At 40.5% G+C, this 19,427-nt stretch overlaps 1 protein-coding gene across 14 annotated transcripts in view; it reads right to left on the bottom strand.

Moving 5' to 3' along the window:
* FAM217A (family with sequence similarity 217 member A) overlaps window positions 1–14,919 on the bottom strand; it is a 166,451-nt gene extending 151,532 nt beyond the window's left edge. For 5 of the 14 annotated variants that reach the window (XM_033934797.1, XM_033934811.1, XM_033934798.1 and 2 more), the window contains exons 1-2: window positions 14,075–14,919; window positions 13,512–13,596 (exon numbers count right to left, since the gene is read on the bottom strand). In XM_033934797.1, the coding sequence (XP_033790688.1) occupies window positions 13,512–13,596; window positions 14,075–14,224 (235 nt within the window). In that variant the 5' untranslated portion in view covers window positions 14,225–14,919. Of the gene's footprint in view, window positions 1–8,873; window positions 8,945–13,511; window positions 13,597–13,914; window positions 14,015–14,074 lie in introns of those variants that run through there. The other 9 variants (XM_033934805.1, XM_033934808.1, XM_033934799.1 and 6 more) reach the window with 6 other exon arrangements.
* Window positions 14,920–19,427: the final 4,508 nt, after the last annotated feature.

The raw sequence follows: 19,427 nt of genomic DNA, 5'->3' as shown, positions 1-19,427 counted from the left end.
TCAATTTGAAGATGGGATGTCATAAATTTCTGTGATTTTAACATGAACTCTATAAGGATCATTTTGTTTTACTTTATTTTATTTCATTTTTCGTTAAAACAAAACAAGGCTTGATTTTGGAGGATCATCAGCTGTTAATTATTTTAATAGGAGATCTTTGGGGTTGGAAACGGAGGGTTACCATGGTTACGGAAGAGTTGCATCAAGAAACTTAAGTTGTTTTATGGAACCAGGGTATAAATTCTAAAATGTTACCGGTTTTGGAATGCTCTGATGATTGCAAACCAGGCAGGAACGGATCCATTTTCAGATGCAGCTCTCCTGTTGCCTGGCCATCATCATGCCTTCCAAGCCTTGATTTGGATGATGATCTGCCCCTTTTGGAGCCATGCTATTGAATCTGGAGATGAATGCATGCCTGCAGTTACTGGAAGTGATTCTTGGACATATTTGGGGTTTCTCATTGCCTATCTTGGCTGCGCAGGCAGTTCGGTGGTGGTTTTGGGAGCCTTGTTCTCCTGTCATCAAACTTGTCCCCGAGGCGACCGGCAGCAGCCCACACACGATTTGCCGGAAGTCAGCACCAGCACACCCCCCCCCCCCTGATGCAGTTTCCTGTTTCCGGTGGAGGAGGCAGCACGCCGGAGAGGGAACACGGCGGGATCACACTGTGATGGCTTGTATGGATTGCTACCATTGCCGGGGATCTTAGAGATGCTGTCAGCCTTAACGTCTTTCGACTTTGTGGTGGAGCTCCCCTGACGGGCTGCAGTGGTGATGCATGTTGGTTTTGTGGATGTGAGGAGGCATGCGGCCACTCTGCTCGCAGTGAGTGGAGACCTGGCAGCAGACGGGCAAGCAGAAGTGAGGAGAGGGTGCCAGCGCCAAGGGCAGTTCTCAAGCCTGCATCACCCCTGAGCAGCATGCAGGCAGCACAACAAATGGATAGTAACTGGACAATCATGACGATGGGTCTTATGAAAACTCCAACTCAGGAAGATTGGCTGGTCAGCGGGCTTGCCTATGCCATCGTTGACACAATCAGGATGTTTATTGATGGTGATCGCATGACAGACTCCAGCATCAGGTTACATCTGCAGCTCAATTCGTATCCAGCTGCTGAGGAAAAAGTCCAGGTGGAACCATATAACATGGTACTGGCCACAATCTGTGCTGGGCGGCACCAAAGGAGAAAGTGTGGCTAATTGAGAAAGCCAGCCATGCTCTCATCAGCACCATCCCCAAGGCACACAGATTGCTCATACCATATACACCATACCATATTTGCTTAGCAAAAGCAGTGCAAAATACAACAGAAATTGAAGGAATGAAGAGAGCGCACGTTAAAGATTGGTAGCTCCTGGGATGTATACAGGATATACAAGGGGGATAATGGTTATACATATATAATGCTCTGACAAATGGGTATATAGTTATTTGGGGTGGGAGTTTTTATTTTCAGGGTAATTGTGAATGGAAAGTAAAGGAATGAATGGCTACAGTTGAGTGGTTTGTGACTGAGTGATTGAATATAGTATTAAATGAATAATTGAGTGTTATATTATATTTCTTTTACAGTAGCAAATGTTTTTATAAGTATTATAATTTCAGTAATAGAATACTTGAGATTTTGTTATGTTTACTACATTTGAGGCAATAATTAATTGATTAGTATTATTAATTCTAGATTTGAATGACTAATTTATTTTAATTATTACTGACACATCTATTATGTATGAGATGGTGTGTGAAGTTTATTTGATATGAATTAATATTTCATGCTTAATAATATAGTCGTTTAATATAGTTGGGAATCATAATTTATTGTATTATTTATTAAATGGGGAGGATGAATTAATGGGAAGATTTAGGGTGTCTGGGGGAGGGTGGCATTTGCTAGTTAGTATGCGCGCACCCAAGTTTTTGAGATACTTAATGGGATGGGTTAGGGGGGAAGGGGGGCTTTTAGTTTAGGATTCTGGATATGTGTGGGAAAATTAGTTATAATTTTGGCAAAAAGACTGTTATATTTCCATTTGATAGTACCCATATATAAAAGCAAATGGCTTTTAAATTATACTCACTAAACATAAATGGACTCAATCACCCTATTAAAAGGAAAAAGCTTCTTAATTTCCTGAAAAGCCAGCAAGCAGATATTATTTTATTCAGGAAACTCATCTATCCGCTGTCGAGGCGGTCAAATTGGAGAATGGATGGGTAAAACATTGTTTTTTGCCTCAGCAGTAGGTAAAAAGGCAGGTGTGGCAATCCTGATCAACAAGACTGTCTCTGCTAACTTTGATAACTTTAGAGCTGGTCCATTGGGTAGATGGCTCTATGTTAATATGACTTCAGGAAAAGATACCCTGCTGCTTTTTAATAGTTATGCACTGAATACTGATCAAGCAGATTTCTTTAAAAAAAAAACCTCCCAACAAACAATTCTGTCACTGGCTATGCCTAATTTAATTGTAGCCAGAGATTTCAATGCTGTCATGGATCCAATTATGGATAAACAACCGAGCAGACAACTAAAATCATTAGGTCTGGACAATTTGGTACATACATATGGATTAAAGGATATATGGCATATTTTTCATTTCAATGCCCACAAATTTTCATACTGCTCTCAAATTCATAAATCATTTTCATGAATTGATTTTTTTTTGTTATTTCGGACCATTTAGTTAATCAGGTGACCAAATCCAGCATAGATCTGATTCTTTTGTCGGATCATGCTGGAATTTGGATAGAATATCAGTTTAATCAAGAAGATTCTACTAGATCTGTATGGAGATTCAATAATATATTGCATGTAGACTCAAAAATTCAAGTAAAATCTAATGAGTACTTCCAACTCAATACCTCAGAGGAAATCTCTTCGGAAACTATTTGGGATGCTTTCAAAGCTACTTTGAGAGGACAAATAATTTCGTATTCAGCACATATTAGGAAATTACTTAAATTAAAATTTTCCAATTTGGAACAAACTATTTTGACTTTAGAGTCATAACTGGCCTCGAAATGGGAACAAAATACTTTGCAAGTCCTGTTGAAAGCTAAATATAAATATAATGAGATTTCCTCACAATTGGCTAGGAAAGATTTCTTTTCTCAGCAGGCTCTGTATTATGGAAACTCGAATAAAGCGGGAAGATTATTGGCTAATTATCTTAATGCAACAACAACAACAAAAAAGAAAGTAAAGATTGTGGCCATTAAAGATGAAAAAGGTAAAATTCATACTCATATTGGAGATGTTTTAAGACAATTTTTGGATTATTATAATGCTTTATATTCTTCTGAGCTTTATTCAAATAAAGAAATTGAAGGAAGATAATTTTTAAACTTAAGTAATGGGCCAAAAATTCCCGAGCGTGTGAAAGAAAAACTTGAAGCGCCTATATCATGTATAGAATTTCAGTCAGCATTTTAGTCTCTCAGGGCTGGATCCGCCCTGGGTAGTGATGGTTTCACAGTGGAGTTTTTAAAAAAAATTTTTAAATTTACTAGTACCTCATCTTTCAAATTTATATCAATCACAACTGACTAAGGGTTGTATATCAGGTACTATGGCAGAATCGTTAACTATTGTTTTGCCGAAGCCAAATAGAGATCCCATGTTGGTTTTGAATTACAAGCCTATTTAATTAATGTAGATGGAAAACTCCTGGCTAAGTTATTGGCTCTAAGATTAGCCAAGGCTCTCCCATATATGATCGGTATGCACCAAATGGGTTTTGTTGCTCAAAGACATTCTTCAAATAATACCAGATTGGCATTTCATATGCTAAATTTAGCAAAAACAATGGGCGATCTGGCCTTCTCTGTTTCTTTGTATGCAGAGAAGGCCTTTGATCGTGTAGAATGGACTTTCATGTATCAAGCAATGGATTGGTTTGGTATAGATCCGGATTTATTCAAATGATTCAAACCTTGTATAGTTCCCCTTATGACAGATTATATATTAATAATAAATTTTCAGACCATTTTTGTCTGAAGAGGGGAGTTAGACAAGGATGTCCCTTATCTCCTTTGCTTTTTGATATTGTTTTGGAACCCTTGTTGTTGGTCATTCAGCAGGCAAAGACAGGGAATTCCATATGCAGGTCGGGAATATAAGGTCTCTGCTTATGCAGATGATATCTTGCTTCATTTGAAGAATCCTGAATCTACCATCCCGCATTTATTAGAATTGATAGATTGATTTGGTAAATTTTCCGGGTATAAGATAAATTGGAGCAAATCAGAGGTTCTTCCATTAAATGTGCATTGTGTAAAAGGCTTATTTGATCCATTCCCATTCCTTTGGAAGGAAGAAGGAATAAAATATTTGGGTATTATGATCCAAAGAACACTGGAAGATACAATAACAGTAAATGAAAAATCCTTATTACTGAAAGTCAAATAAATGTGTGAGCATTGGAACCCATTACATCTTTCTTGGTGATGGAGAGTTCAAACCATCAAAATGATGATTTTACCTGTAGTTTGCTACCAAATGAGTATGTTACCGGTTTATTTTACAAAATTTATTTGGCTGGGTAAAACTGCTAGAATAGCTTTAGTATCTTTCCAAATTTTTATAGATATCATCAAGCATTCATTCTGCATCAGGGTGTATATTGGATCCTTCCTGAACTCACAGAACATTTTACAGACTGGCTGTATCAGAAACTCATCTATTGTCCCCATTGCGTTTGTTCCATATCTTGAGTATTAAGTTACCTAGAATATACAAGGACAATAGTATTCGTTGTGCCACCAGGAATACCCTAAAATTTATTAATAATTTAACACCTATTCCAATACAACAATCCATATATCAATCTCTATGGTTAAACTCCAAGATTCAAATTGGCGAGTCTAAGATCCTCTGGAAATATTGGCTGCAGGCAGGCATACGTACTTTAGATCTAATCTCTTTTTTTTTTTTTTTTTTTTTTAACTTTATTTTTATTGAATTTAACATACTTTACAAGTATAACTACTTGATTTAGAAATACAGAATCATGTTCCAAAAGAAAAACATCATTAAACATTGCAGTCTTTAAAATAAATATGTATGAAACTTAACTCTTCCTTAGACCTCAATTAGAAGGAGGAAAAGAAAACAAAGATATTATAGGAGTAATATTACAATGATACAACAAAGAAATAAAAGTAAAGACTTAAACGCTAGAACCCAGCATTTCCTTTAAGCTACATTCCCTCCACTAGATAAACCTTTGAGATCTAAAAAGGAACGTAGATGATCTGGTGTGAAATACACATATTTCAGGCCCTTAAACTTAATGACACATTTGCATGGATAAGCTAGCAAAAAAGTAGCACCTAGCTTCCTTGTCTCTTCTCTCATGCCCAAAAACATTTTCCTTCTTTCCTGGGTTATTCTAGTTACATCATGATATAACCATAAACGTTGACCACAAAAAAGTGATCCAGACTTTTTAAAGAATAACCTCATAACTGCGTTAAGATCTTGTTCAAAGATAAAGTTAACAATTAAAGTTCCTCTTTCTTTAACTTCCATAGATGATTCCTCTAATATTGCCGTAAGATTTTGCAGATCTTTATCAGTAGCCAAATTCTCACCCTTAGGTATATCTAAATTTCTTTTTGAAGTAGGTAAGAAGTACACTTTGTTTAAAGGCGGAATCTGATCTTGCGGATAGTTCAAACATTCTACCAAAAATTTTTTAAAAATCTCAATAGGTGATATTGCCGAAATCCTTGGGCAATTTAGAATTCTCAAGTTCAATCTTCTGTTAAAGTTCTCAATCATTTCTATTTTACGGGCTGTAGAATTTTGTTCTTTAACAATGGTGGTAATTGAGTTTTTCAGTGAAGCTGACTCAATTTGTATTTTATCCATGCATTCTTGCTTAACTTTTAGCAAACTTTCAGAAAAGTTATCCATTTTCTTAACCATTACCTCAACATCTGAGGCAGTCTTCTCCACCTTCACATCCATTCTCTTGATAGCCTCCAAAAGTATTTCCAGTGTCACTGCTGGGGTGCTTGTTGGTGCTCCTTCTCCTTCAGCAACCCTTCCTCCCAGCGTTCCAGCTAGGGCTGTAGCTCCTCCCATTGCCTGCTCCGGGGTCTCCAACTCCTCTCCCTCGGGGCCAAGCTCGACACTCTGCGCCTCTGCTGGACATGGGGGCGCAGAGAGATGCGGTGGAGACAACGATGTCAACAAGTCCAAAGACCCGAGTGCTCCCTCACTCGGGTCCGACGCGGAACTCTCCCGCCGCGGGGACATCTGGGCGTCGACTGGGCTCAGCGGCTGCAAAAACCGCTGAATTGACTGCTGGGCTGGAGACGATGTGAGCAGCGGCAAAAGACCCGCTCTCACACTCCCCTTCCTCTTTGCATGAGGCATTCCGACAAGTAAGTACAGTATCTGGTTGAAGTATTAATTTGAAGAAAAAACGCTAAGCCTGCCGAGCACAGCTACATAGCGTCCGCCATCTTGTATCCTCCTCCGGCACTCTAGATCTAATCTCTAAAGGGAAAATGCTAAGTTTATCACAACAGCAACAATCATTCAGTATCTCAAAGTTTCAAGCTTTTAAATGGTTGCAGTTGAAACAGGCCATTCAGAAATGGTTCCTTGACTGACATAACTTAAACAATCAGTATAGCTTACCGGGCCTATGTTTCCAGACAGATTTCCTAAGGCATGAGGCCGCCAAGTGGTATAAATTAATACTGGAATATTTGAATAAGAAACCAAAAACAAGCCTAAGGGACATTTGGAGCATTGAGACAAAGCAAATAATTTCTGCTACTCAATGGTCACGGATTTGGACTTGGAGGATGAGATGTACAGCATCAGCATCTATGAGACAAACTTGGTTTTTTCTGTTGTATAGAGTTTTTTGGACCCCTGTTCGTTTGCAAAAGTTAGATAGCTCAAAGTCTAATAGATGCTGGCACTGCCATCTTGAAATAGGGACACTGGATCATCTGTTGTTCTATTGTCCCTTAATACTCAGTTTTTGGAAATCTATATGGGGAAAATTACTACTGTACATGTTATTCACCCTCTCCAAGGTAGGGAGAACGAGAGGGCACTCTCTAAAGTTAAAAGGGGATAGATTCCGTACAAACGTAAGGAAGTTCTTTTTCACCCAGAGAGTGATGGAAAACTAGAACGCTCTTCCAGATGCTGTAGTAGGGGAAAATACCCTCCAGGGATTCAAGACAAAGTTAGACACATTCCTGCTAGACCAGAATCAGGTAAGATTAGACTCAGTTAGGGCTCAGGTCCTTGACAACATTTTGGTGAGTGGGAAACCTATTCCAACCAAAAAAATAAATGGAAAAAGAATCTGCAAAGTATACTGCTACAAACCACCAAAATAGCTTATTTTTAATTGTAGCAAGCAATAAATGTGAAAAAGAGGATCTCAGAAACCTGCTCAGTACATACTGCTCAGTACATATGGAATTGAAAACAGTCTGAGACTTTTCCAGATTTTGATCATCAATCCTAAAAAAATCCCCTTACTTGCACATAAGAGGGTTTTTTTAGGATCGATGATCGAAATCTGGAACTGATAAGTCTCATTACGTTTTCAATTCCTTATGCACTGAGCAGATTTCTGAGATCCTCTTTTTCACATTTGTTGCTTGCTACGATTAAAAAGAAGTTATTTTGGTGGTTTATAGAAGGGGAAGCCTATTCCTCAAAGATGGGCTCTATCTTAAGAAAGATGAGCTCCATCTTAAGAAAGATGGAACCTAGCTGTAGGCATCAACATAAAAAAAGGAGACAGAGCACTTTTAAACTGGAAACTGGGAGAAGGCCATCAGCATGGCTTGGAACAAGGTATCTTTAAAATATAGCACCAAAACAGGGAAGATAAGGCATCCCTATAGCGAGGTTTCAATAGACACAATAGTACACCAGTGTCCTTAAATACAGAGAAGACAGATTTTAAAAGATAGAAAATTATCGCCATCAACTGCTGAGCAAGTTGAAAATAAGAATGACAAATTTTTTTGAAATGCCTGTATGCAAATACCAGAAGCCTAAGAAACAAGGCAGGAGAGTTAGAATATATTGCTCTAAATGAAAAGACAGATACTGTATAATAGGCATCTCTGAGATCTGGTGTAAGGAAGATAACCAATGGGACACTGTCATACCTGAATAAAAATTATATGACAGGGAGGATCAACTTGGTGGAGGTGTAGCATTATACGTTAAAGGGGATAGCGATAGGGGAAAAGGATCTGAGTGTCATTGTAGACAATATGATGAAAGCTTCTGTCCAATGTGTGGTGGTGGCCAAAAAAGCAAACTAGATGCTAGGAATTATTTTTAAAAAGGGATGGTTAACAAGACTAATGTTATAATGCCTCTATATCGCTTCATGGTGCGACCTCACCTGGAGTATTGCGTTCAATTCTGGTCTCCGTATCTCAAGAAAGATATAGGGCTCCTTTTACTAAGGTGCGCTAGCGGTTTTAGCGCGCACTACAATGCCATGCATGCTAGAGCTCCATAGAGCTTGCATTAGTATTTTTCGGGGTTTAGCGCGGGGTTTGCACGCGCTAATCCTCAGCGTGTGCTAAAAACGCTAGCACACCTTAGTAAAAGGAGCCCATAGTGGCGCTAGAAAAGGTTCAAAGAAGAGCAATCAAGATGTGCCATCAATTTTAGAGCTTGGCTCCATGGTATTTGGAAGTTAATGCCATTTGCTATCCCAATGATATGGCAAGAACAGAAGGATCACTTGATAGACTGTTACTTCTGTCTGACAAATGTATCTGGTTTCTCTGGTAAAAATAAGAAATCAATTGAGTACCCCTAGTCAGTTTCTGTCTTGCCATAAGGAACAGAAACTAGTGCTGCTGACCTGAATTAGGTAGTAATTAGTTTCTGTGAGCTTCAAAGGGTCTGTTTGGAGAAGTCCCCTACAGATCAAATCTATATAAAAAGAGGAAAAGTTCAAGTTAGCATTCTTTCTGAGGAGAGAAAAAGAGGGAAGAGGACATTCTCTTTCTGAGAAGAGAAGAGTAGAAGACATATCTGTGGGTAAAGTATACATTATTTTGCTCTGAGCTTTGATAGGTTTGGAGAGAATAGCTCAATTGTAGGTTCCCTTCTATAGACAGTTTAGATCTTAAAAGAGAATAACTTTACTTAGCTAGTCTACATAGGATAATAGCTACTGTCATTCATTTGGAATTGGGGTAATTATAATGTGACCGTTATTAGTTGGAAATTTTCCTGTTTTAAAATTATCGGTCAGATAGTTCCACAATGTTAGTTTAAAGTTTAATGGGGCTGCTTTCATAATGTCAAGGGGACAGGGATCAAGAATGCAGTGTGATTAAGTGTACTTGTTATATAGTTTGAAGCAATTATTCCATTCTAGATCCTGAAAGGAATTCCAAATCATATTCACTGGTATTTCATTTTTTTGTATGTTGGCTATTTGTTGTGCACATGTTTGTCAAACAGTTGTTTCTTAGGTTTATAATTTGTGAAATAAAATGTTGAGCTAGATCGTTTGCTAAAGGTGGCTTAGTATTATGCATGGATTGAGTGTAGCGTGTGGTGTCAAATAAATTTGTAACCAAGTTGAACAGTTCTTTTGTGTTGATTCCTTTAGAACTGTTATTGGATGTGTTAATTTTGGATGAATAGAATGCTTTTCGTTTTTCTTTTATCAATAGTTTGTAGCTCTTTACGTTGCATCTCCAATTGTTTCAGTCTGATATTTTTCCCGTTTTTTTCCAGGTCCTTTCTAGTCATCTAACTAATTGTTTCATTTTTAATAGTTCAGAGTCGAACCATTTATTATATTTATTTGAGCAGTTTTTACTATTTTGTTTAGGGGCAATTTTATCCAGAATGAAGGTGCTTGTATTCATCCAATGATCCCAAAAATCATCCCTTTCTCCTATTTCCTCTCGTAATTCGTAATGTGCCCAGTATTCCTCTGGGTTAATATGTCCCCTTGTGAGATGTTCTTTTTTTATCTTTAGGTGTGTTTTGGATTTTAGATGAGTCCAGATTAAGTTAAAATAGTAAGTAAAATGATCGGACCAGATACCATGACACCAGGTACCGTCGGATAGACAGATAGAATGATCTAGGATCTCCTTTGTGGACATAGCTACCACGTCTATCTGATGGCCTTTTTCATGTGTTTGTGTGGGTAAAGGGAGATTGTAGTTGAGCGAAGATAGGAAGTTTTTAAAGTCCTTTGCGTCTGGGTTGTCCTCGTCCTCTAAATGTAGGTTTATGTCTCCTGCTATAATATTATATGAAGGCGTAATTGAATTATGTAGAACAAATTTGTAGAAGTCCTCTCTGGCATTTGGCCAACTTTTCGGTGGGACATAAAATAGAATACAAGAGAGGGATTCTTCTAGTTCCTTGTTACTAATTTTGCATGCTAGTATTTCTAACTGGTTGGTTTTTTTAGAGTCTAGTAAGTCAAGTTCGAATTCTTCCTTAAGGATGACTGCTAATCCTCCCCCTCTTCTGTTCTCGCGATTTAGCATATGGATTTTAAAGTTATCTGGAAGAAGGTCATTTAATATTGGATCCTCTTCAGACAGTAGCCATGTTTCCATTAGAAAGAGACAGGCTATTTGCTTGCTGGATCCAGTCTTTGATTAAGAAAGCTTTGTTCCTTACCGATCTAGTGTTGAGGTAAGCGCAGGGAATGAAAGTGGATGTGATGGGTCTGGAGAGTGTGGTGGTTCTGATAGGTTTCACTTCCCTTATCCTTTTTTTAAGGGTGCGATGTTGTCTTCCGTTGTTTGTGATTACTTTAATTTGATTTACTCTTTGTGATAGTTATTTTGGCAAACATGCAAGTTTACAGAATATTGAAATATCAGCTACAGATTTCTTTTATACTGCAGTCACAAATGGATCACATTTCTGCTGCACTCTCTCCCATTCACAAACTTTCACATGCAGATGCTCACACTATGAAGAACTTTCACATCCACACATAGTTGCCAGGTCTGCTGTTTGGCTGCTTTGAATACTGGTTGCAGAAAATTTTGAATAGCTGCGGGTTGTGGAATTTGGGGCTGGTTTTTGATTTGTGTATGGTTATTTGGGCTGCATCAAGAAACAACTTGTGTTGGATGTGAAGGAGAAATAAAGCTGCAGATGTGTTGGTGGGTGATCTCATGAATTTGATGGTAAGATGGAGTGGTGGGGGAAGGGTCTGAGGGATTGGAGAGGTGCTGGATCGCATATAGGGAAGTGAGCGGAAGCAAGAGGGAGGGATGGGATACTACAGGGCGGGAAAACCAGTCCCCATCAGTTCACGATTCATTGCTCTGGTTGGCATCGGGCCTTTCTCTCTGCCGGGACCCTCCTACTTTCTGTTTCTACGAAGTCAAGACCTGGCAGAGAGGAATGTCCGACTGCGAATTACGAATATTGCACTGCTGATTGCAGGGTGACAAATGATGGGAGGGTGAGAGAAATGCTGAACTCAATTGGGGAGAGGGAGGGAGAAGGAAGATCAGGGAAGCAAGAGGAGACAAAAGAGAGATGTCGGACCACGGGGAAGGAAAGAGGAAGGAAAGGAGATGCCAGGCTAAGGAGGGGGAGGAAGAGATACCAGGGCATGGGGATAGGGAAGGTGACAAGAGATACCAGACCAGGGAGAAAGGAGGGAGGGAGGGAAAGGGAGGAGACAAGAGGAGATGCCAGGGTATGGGGGGAGGTAAGAGAAGGAAACAGATGCCAAATCATAGGGAAGGGAGGGAGAAAAAGGAAGGAAAGGAGATGCCAGAGCAAAGAGGGAAAGATGGAAGAAGAGAGGAAAGAGATCCCAGGACATGGGGGAAGGGAAGCAGGTACTACACCATAGGGTGAGTTGGGGTGGGAAGGAAAAAGAGAGATAATAATAGCTTTATTTTTATATATGCCAGAGCATGGGGAGGGAGTGGATACAGAAAGAGAAAAATGGAAGGGACAGAGAAAGAGGGCGGATGCTGGATGGAATGGAGAGTGAAGAGAAGATGAGGAAAGCAGAAACCAGAGATGGTAAAAGACAGGTAAAATAAATTTTTGTTGCTTTTGAATAAAGTAGTATTGGTAGCTGTATTGATAATCATTTATAAATAGAAAATGGAAATAGAGTAATCTATATCTTTTTATTGGACTAATTTTAATACTTTTTTAAACTATCTTTTGGAGACCAAAATCTCCTTCCTCAGGCAGTGGCATAAAAAGGGAGGTGTTAGTAGGCAGTCCACCCTGGATGCAGCTCCTAAAGGGTACTCCTCCAATCTCTTTTTATATGGGGGAGAGGTGTGAAAAAAATGATTGGCTCCAGATGTCACATACCCTAGGTACACCACTGTCCGATCCCCTTCCCCATAGAGTATTAAGGAACTTACAGATCTATGGAGCAATTTGAATCCAATTAGAAAGGGTTGTTATGTGGCTATGAATTTTGTTTTGCATCTTGTGCGAGTACTTTCGGACGCTACTATGTGAAGACTGCCCCAACCGAAGTTAGTTGAGCTGAGAATGTTTCAGCACCCCCTCATACATTGGGCTGTTTTGGGGCTGCTTTTTCAAGGTAATTGGGTGGGATTTAAAAAAAAAAAAAAAGTATCTGGCATCACTGCATCCACCAAAAAGGGAGCCCAAGGAGGTCTCGAGACAATCAAGGCACAACAAAGGAGTCGTGAGGATGAGATGTCAATAATTCAGCCATGGGTGTAAAGTTCACTTTATTGATAGTAGCACTGTGAGGATTCAAAGATTCGACACTGACAGTGTTTCAGCATCTATGCCTTTGCCAAGAGTCTCAACGGCTGGTAGTTCTATCACATAAATAGAACGTTCAAAACAGGTCAAGTTTAGAAGCGAGCAGGAAAATATCTGGTGTCCAAAGTGAAGCTGAGAGTCAGTGTTGAGTCTTCGAGTCCTCATAGTGTTACTATCAATAAAGTGAACTTTGAACTTTACCCCTGTGGCTGAATTTTTGACATCTCATCCTCACGACTCCTTTGTTGTGCCAACACTGCATCCACACCACTACCTTAAAACTAGCATCCATCCATCCATGCATCCCCTCTGCAAAAATGTTGAGCATACTTGATATTTACATAGAGAAATTTGTCTCGGTCAAAATTTTTAAAATAACTTGTAAGCCTATACAAAATTTTTAGTTTAGCTTGTGGTCTTAGGTGCTGCAATTTTATTGTAATTGGTTTTAGTTGTGCTGAATTTTAAAGTTTACTTTTTGTATCTGTGAAACACAACATATAATGGCCCAGAACATCTGGATCCAGAAATATACATGCAAAATAGATCTAAAAGTACCTGTACATAAGCCAAGTTTTATCCTATTCATTTTATTTATTGTGTGTAAAAGTATTTCATCCTTCTTAAACTTGCATAATTCTGATTATTATCAATGCGTAATTCAGAAATTTTTTTAGCACATAATTCCATGGGTTTCTATAAGCACATCTGTTATAATAACGTAGTAATAGCCTCGTACCTGATTTAACAGCTTCACGTCTTCCACACTCATTTTTATTTTCCACAATGAAAAGGTCTGCTTCCGACTCAGATTCGAAGGCATTCTATAAAGATACAGTTTTAATGTATCTAGTTGGCTTATATTAGGTTTTGGAGGATTAAATGCGAATCAGTAGAAAACATAATTTAGCATAACAATGCTCGTGTAACCAGAGCAGCACAACAGATTTCAATTACAAAATGAGTAAATTCTGGCCAACTTTTCAAATTGTAGCTAGCTGGTGCCAAAAAAAAAAAGGTTTATGCAAAATAGGGGTGGGGGCTACAGCTTCTTTAGTTTCATCTTTGTCCCACAACTAGCTAAACAACACTGCGTTTATGGACGTTTGTGATCGGGACTGGAAGAGAAATGCAGAACCTACCCGAATTCACGGCAATTATTATATAATAGGGGGCCATCTACCAGCAGCACTATGAGTGCCCCCATTATAACTAATCCCGTACATGTACAAGCAGATCCCATACCCCACCCCACAGGGAGTAGCCAAATTGGTCATTGCTGGCAGTGCGCAGGCGCGTTACCTGCTGCCAGGGGCTGAGTAACGGCTCCAGGTGGCCCCGCGCCTCACTGCTCTCATCGCACCAGGAGGTATGTCGCCTTCGGCCGCGCGTCACTCCCCCTCTCTCGCCAAGGACACATAAAGAAACATTCCTCAGCGGCTTCACAGACATGGAGGCAGGACTGAGAAGATCTACAACAGTAACGACAGTAGACGCCAAGTTCGAGACTGACTTCCCCGAACTTCTTCCACCAATGGCAAGTGGAAGAGGGGAAAGAAAACTAAACCTTTGCGGCGATCTCTAGCCTTGCGTCACTGCGCGTTGCTGGGACAACCGCCGCTGAGGACCCACATCCCACTGCTGGCTCCGCCCCTTCATTCTCCTAACCCCACTATTGAGCGAGCATGTTTTCCCTTGCGCTACACCTGCCAGTCAAGTGTATAAAGTGATAAAAAGTAGGAACGGAATAGATGGCTTCGGCCTTGGGTTTGCCTTGAATCATAAGGATCGACTATTCAAAAAGAGAGTGCGAGAAGTACAAGAGACAGCACAAACTCTAGTGTAATGTGTATAGTGGTCCTGAACCATAGGATTTTACATCTAAACCTGCCACTTGCTTGCAGAAACCTATCATCTTTTCAATTCGACCTCCCACTGGTGTAGTAAGGGGAGTGCCAGGAGGTGTGGAGGGATGTTACACCTCCATCATCCGGGGAGGGGGAATGTTACACCATTTACCTCAAAATACACCCTAAATCGAACATTCAAGGGTCTTATGAGACACTGCAAGGCCACCCACAGTCTGAAAAAAAGAAGACAGAAAAAAAGTGGAGAAAAAGTTTTAGTTAAGCTTTATATGGATAACCCCCCCCCCCAAACTCCACTTATGTGTCTTCACTATATCAAAAATAGTGGTGAAAAAATGAGGCACAATAGTAGCCCCCCAAAAAACACCTCACATCCAGCATGCCAAAATCTCACATACAAACATTGTGTGAAAAAAGTTTGCAGTCCAGAGGCATAGTCAGAAATATTGCAACATGAGCAAGGAAAAAATAAAAACTTAGTTGTCAATGAAGTTCCAGCTGTCTCCAATCAGGCTTACTCCCAAGCCTCACTACCTGGGCCTGGTGGGTAAATAGCCCACCCGGGTAGTGAGGCTTGGGAGTAAGCCTGATTAGAGACAGCTGGGACTTTGTGAACAGCTAAATTTTTCTTTTTTCCTTGCTCAAGTTGCAATATTTCTGACTATGCCTCTGGATTGCAATCTTTTTTCACACAATGTTTGTATGTGAGATTTTGGCGTGCTGGATGTGAGGTGTTTTTTTTTTTGGGTGGGGGAGGGGCTGTTATTGTGCCTCATTTTTTTCACCACTTTTTTTGATATAGTGAAGACACATAAGTGGAGTTTTTTTTAGCCATATGAAGCTTAACTGAGGCTTTTTCTCTGTCTTCTTTTTTTTAGATTGAGGGTGTATGTGTGATGTGTGGGTGGCCTTGCAGTGTCCCATAGGATCCTTGAATATTTGACTTAGGGTGCATTTTGAGGTAAATGGTGATTGTTTGTGTCCCTATCCTTAGTTAGTTTGAAGGGATGCTACACCCCCATCATTCTCTCTGCCCCTTCCCTCATAGCTCTTTAATTTTTCCTGCACAAGCAACATTACAAACTTGCTACCCACATCAGTGTTGCCTCTCTCTGACATCACTTTCGGGCCTCATGCCTAGGGAGTAGCATCAGAAGGATAACTGACACTACACAGGCAGCAAGTTCATGCTGTTGCTCTTGCCTGGAAAATGAGAATGGTACAGGGGAGGGGAAGGGGGACCTGTGCAGCACTTACCCTGCCACTGCCGCTACCTTCCCAGAGAGTTGCTCCTCCATTACCCCCTCCCCCCCTTCACCAGAGTATTTTCTGCACAGCAAGTTACTCAGAAGTGTCTTTGCTCTGCTGTTTTATTATTTTCAGGTATTTTTAAGTTCAATTGGAGAGTCAGTGCAGAGGGTCCCACTTGTTGGGACCTCTGCCTGGGAGAAGATACAAATTTGTGCTGATGAAGTCTGCTAGCAGGATCAGCCCTCAAGAATACCTAGATAGTCAGCCAAACAGTTTGAAAAGGTGACGGCAAAAGCTAGAAGGATGCGAGGGTGCATAGGGAGAGGTATGGCCAGTAGGAAAAAAGAGGTATTGATGCCCCTGTATAAGACTTTTGGTGAGACCTCATTTAGAATATTGTGTACAATTCTATAGGACACACCTTCAAAAAGGTTTATGAGAGGTTCAGCTGAGCTTGCATATACAGTAGTATGTGCTACATTATGCATATTTTGAATTTAATGTGTGCAGAGATAGTGCAAAGTCGGAACAGCCAGTTACTGCTGAATATTCTCTCATGATTGACCAGACGCCATAATCTGCCTCTTTTCTCGATCATCCTGACGTTCAGATTCTTACAGAGATCTGGGACACTCCAGATGGTCCCTTGCAATGTGCTCAGGCCATGGCACAGTTTTATCCCACGGTGGATGGATTTAACAAACGTTTTGTTTCCCCAAAGGTGGATTCTTTGGTGGTGCAGGTCATCAAGCGCACATCTCTCCCCAGCGATGGGAGGGTGGTCCTGAAGGATGTCCAGGACAGGTGGATTTCAATTTCATCCTTAAGCATTTGTTTGATTTGGCTGCAGCTGGTGTTAAGGCGGTGACAGCCTCTTCCTTCGTGGCTTGGGCGTGCCCTTCCAAGCTGCGACATGATCCTGACATTTTGGTGCTTTCTGATTTGGATTTTCTCATCTCTGGAGTGGATTACATGGCTGATACCTTGTACCACGTCTTGAAAGTTTTCGCCAAGCTGGACACCTATTTTGGCTCGGCAGAATGCTCTGGATCCAGCCATGGTCTGGGGATTCATTTTCTAAGGCTACATTGAGCCAGTTGCCCTTTATCCTGTTCAGCCAGTGTCTGGATGACCTTATGGCCAGTGTTCAGGATCTTAAACTCAAGGCATTGCCTGGGAGCCGGTCCTGCCCTTCTAGGAGTTCTGTGCGTTCTAATTTTTGTCCCTTCCGGCATTCTCGTCCGTACTCAAGTCCTTCCAGAGGACAACGGTCCTCTTCGACTGCCAGACCACGCTTCTGCAGGCCCTGCTATCAGCAGTCCGCAACAAATCGGCCGACAGCTTCGGCTAAGAAATAGTTCTTACACCAGGCCAATGTCTCCTCCATGCATCTGGGGGCAGTTGTCTGCCTTTCTAGCAGAATGGGAGGCCATCACCTCCGACCACTGGGTTCTAGAGGTTCTCAAAGAAGGCTACAAATTGGAGTTTCTCTGTCCTCTGACAGAGTATTTTCTGGATTCCCCTGCGGAAGGTGTTTCAAGTTTCAAGTTTATTAGGATTTTATATACCACCTATCAAGGTTATCTAAGCGTTTTTTTGTTTTTTTTACAATCAGGTACTCAAGCATTTTCCCTCTCTGTCCCGGTGGGCTCACAATCTATCTATGGTTTGGTTGCAGGCCACATTCCGTAGGCTTATGGATATTGTGATAATCAAACTCATGTCAGAGCGAGACTTAGGCTCTGGAGATACTCAATATACTTCATTGTTCCAAAGAAATGATCTGACGATTGGAGACCAATTCTGGACCTCAGGGTCACATTCAGTCAGGAGGTCAGGATAGCAGATAAGCAGACTTGAGGAGACATGCCTCATATGCTGAGTTTCAGCAACCCCCTGGCCATAGGCATAACAACATTCAATAGATTTGCTACTACAGGTAGATCAGTAAAGTTTTGATGCCTCATCCTTATGTTCCAGGAGTTACATTAGAAAGTTTAGAAATGGGCTTTTACAATTATCATTTCAGTTATTTCAGGATTTGCTCTTGGTACAGAGATGCTGAGATAGTGGTTACAAGATTGTAGTGTGGTAGTTGGTTCCAATATTTTGCTAATTGATATTGGATGGATAAGGTAACTTGACTGATAGACTTTACATTGTTGCAAGCTGGGAATTTTAAGTGGAAAAATTTCTTGTGGTATATGTGTTGGAGGCACCCTGGCATAGGATGGCCAACGGTTAGATAGTCGAGATAGTTGAGGGTATTCCGTTTCAGGATCTTAAAGAAAGTGATTCCTAATTTGAACTTGAGCCTTGCAGTTATGGGCAGCCAATGTAGTTTCATATAGTAGGGTTGTAGGTATTCCATAGTCCATATATGAGTCTTATTGCTGCATTTTGAACTAGTTGTAGAAAAAATAGCAATGTTTTAAAGCAGAAAAACCAAACCAAAACTAGTATTAGACAGTAGTCTAGTTTGGGGTTTTGTTGTTTTTTTTTTTAATGCATTTCAGGCAGTATATACACAACCAGTTTTCTGTAAAAGTGTGGATTAAAAAAATTAAATTCTTTGGTTGTCAAAAAAAGCAGTTGCTCACCTATAGCAGCTGTTCTCTGAGAAGAGGAAGATTAATAATTTCACACGTGGGTGACAATCCTGATGGAGCCCTGTTGTGGATGCTACCCAGATTTCATCTCTCTCTAAGAAACATTTGGTAGGTCCATAACACACATGTGCAAGTGCCTTCCTAACTGCCATTATGATCCAATAGCAAATAGATAAGAATATGTGAGAATACTATCCTGTTTGTTCTCAGCAATAATGAAGTTACTTACCTGTAGCAGGTGCTATCTGAGGACAGCAGGCAGATATTCTCACATGTGGGTGACATCATCCATGGAGCATGGTACGGACAGTGCAGAAGTGTAGTCATTTTAAAAATCCTGAGACTGCCCATACCACGAATATGCGAGTGCCTTCCCACCCGACGCCATCTCACAAGACCATCGGTTCAGTAAAAAGTCAAATAGAGGAGGTGGGTGGGTTGTGAGACTATCTGGCTGCTATCCTCAGCTAATACCTGATACAGGTGAATAACTTTGCCTTATATGAAGACAAGCAGGCAGCATATTCTCACATGTGGGACTCCCTAGCAGCCAAGATCATGCCTCTGATAAGAGTATTATTGACAACTACCATGAGTGTGGTGAAACCACAAGGGTTGGAGGGGAAGTTGGCATCTAACTGGCAAATACATTTTGCAGAACTGATTGGCCTAACCAGCTATCCCTTCTGGAATGATTTTCCAAACACTAGTGGGATATGAATGTTTGAACTGTGGCTACTTTACAGATGTCCTCAATGGGAGTGGAACATAGATGAGCTACTGAAGTTGCCATTGCTCAAACTTTATGTGCAGTAACACAGCCTTCAAGCATCAGCCTAGTCTGAGTATAGCAAAAGGAGATGCAGTCTGCCAACCAGCCATGTGGAGATGATTCTCTTGGTGACAGGAGATCCAAATTTGTTAGGA

Source organism: Geotrypetes seraphini, chromosome 2, assembly GCF_902459505.1.
Source record: "Geotrypetes seraphini chromosome 2, aGeoSer1.1, whole genome shotgun sequence".
Taxonomy (NCBI): domain Eukaryota; kingdom Metazoa; phylum Chordata; class Amphibia; order Gymnophiona; family Dermophiidae; genus Geotrypetes; species Geotrypetes seraphini.
Note: the sequence above shows the minus strand (reverse complement) of the source record. Positions and strands in the feature narration are given on the sequence as shown.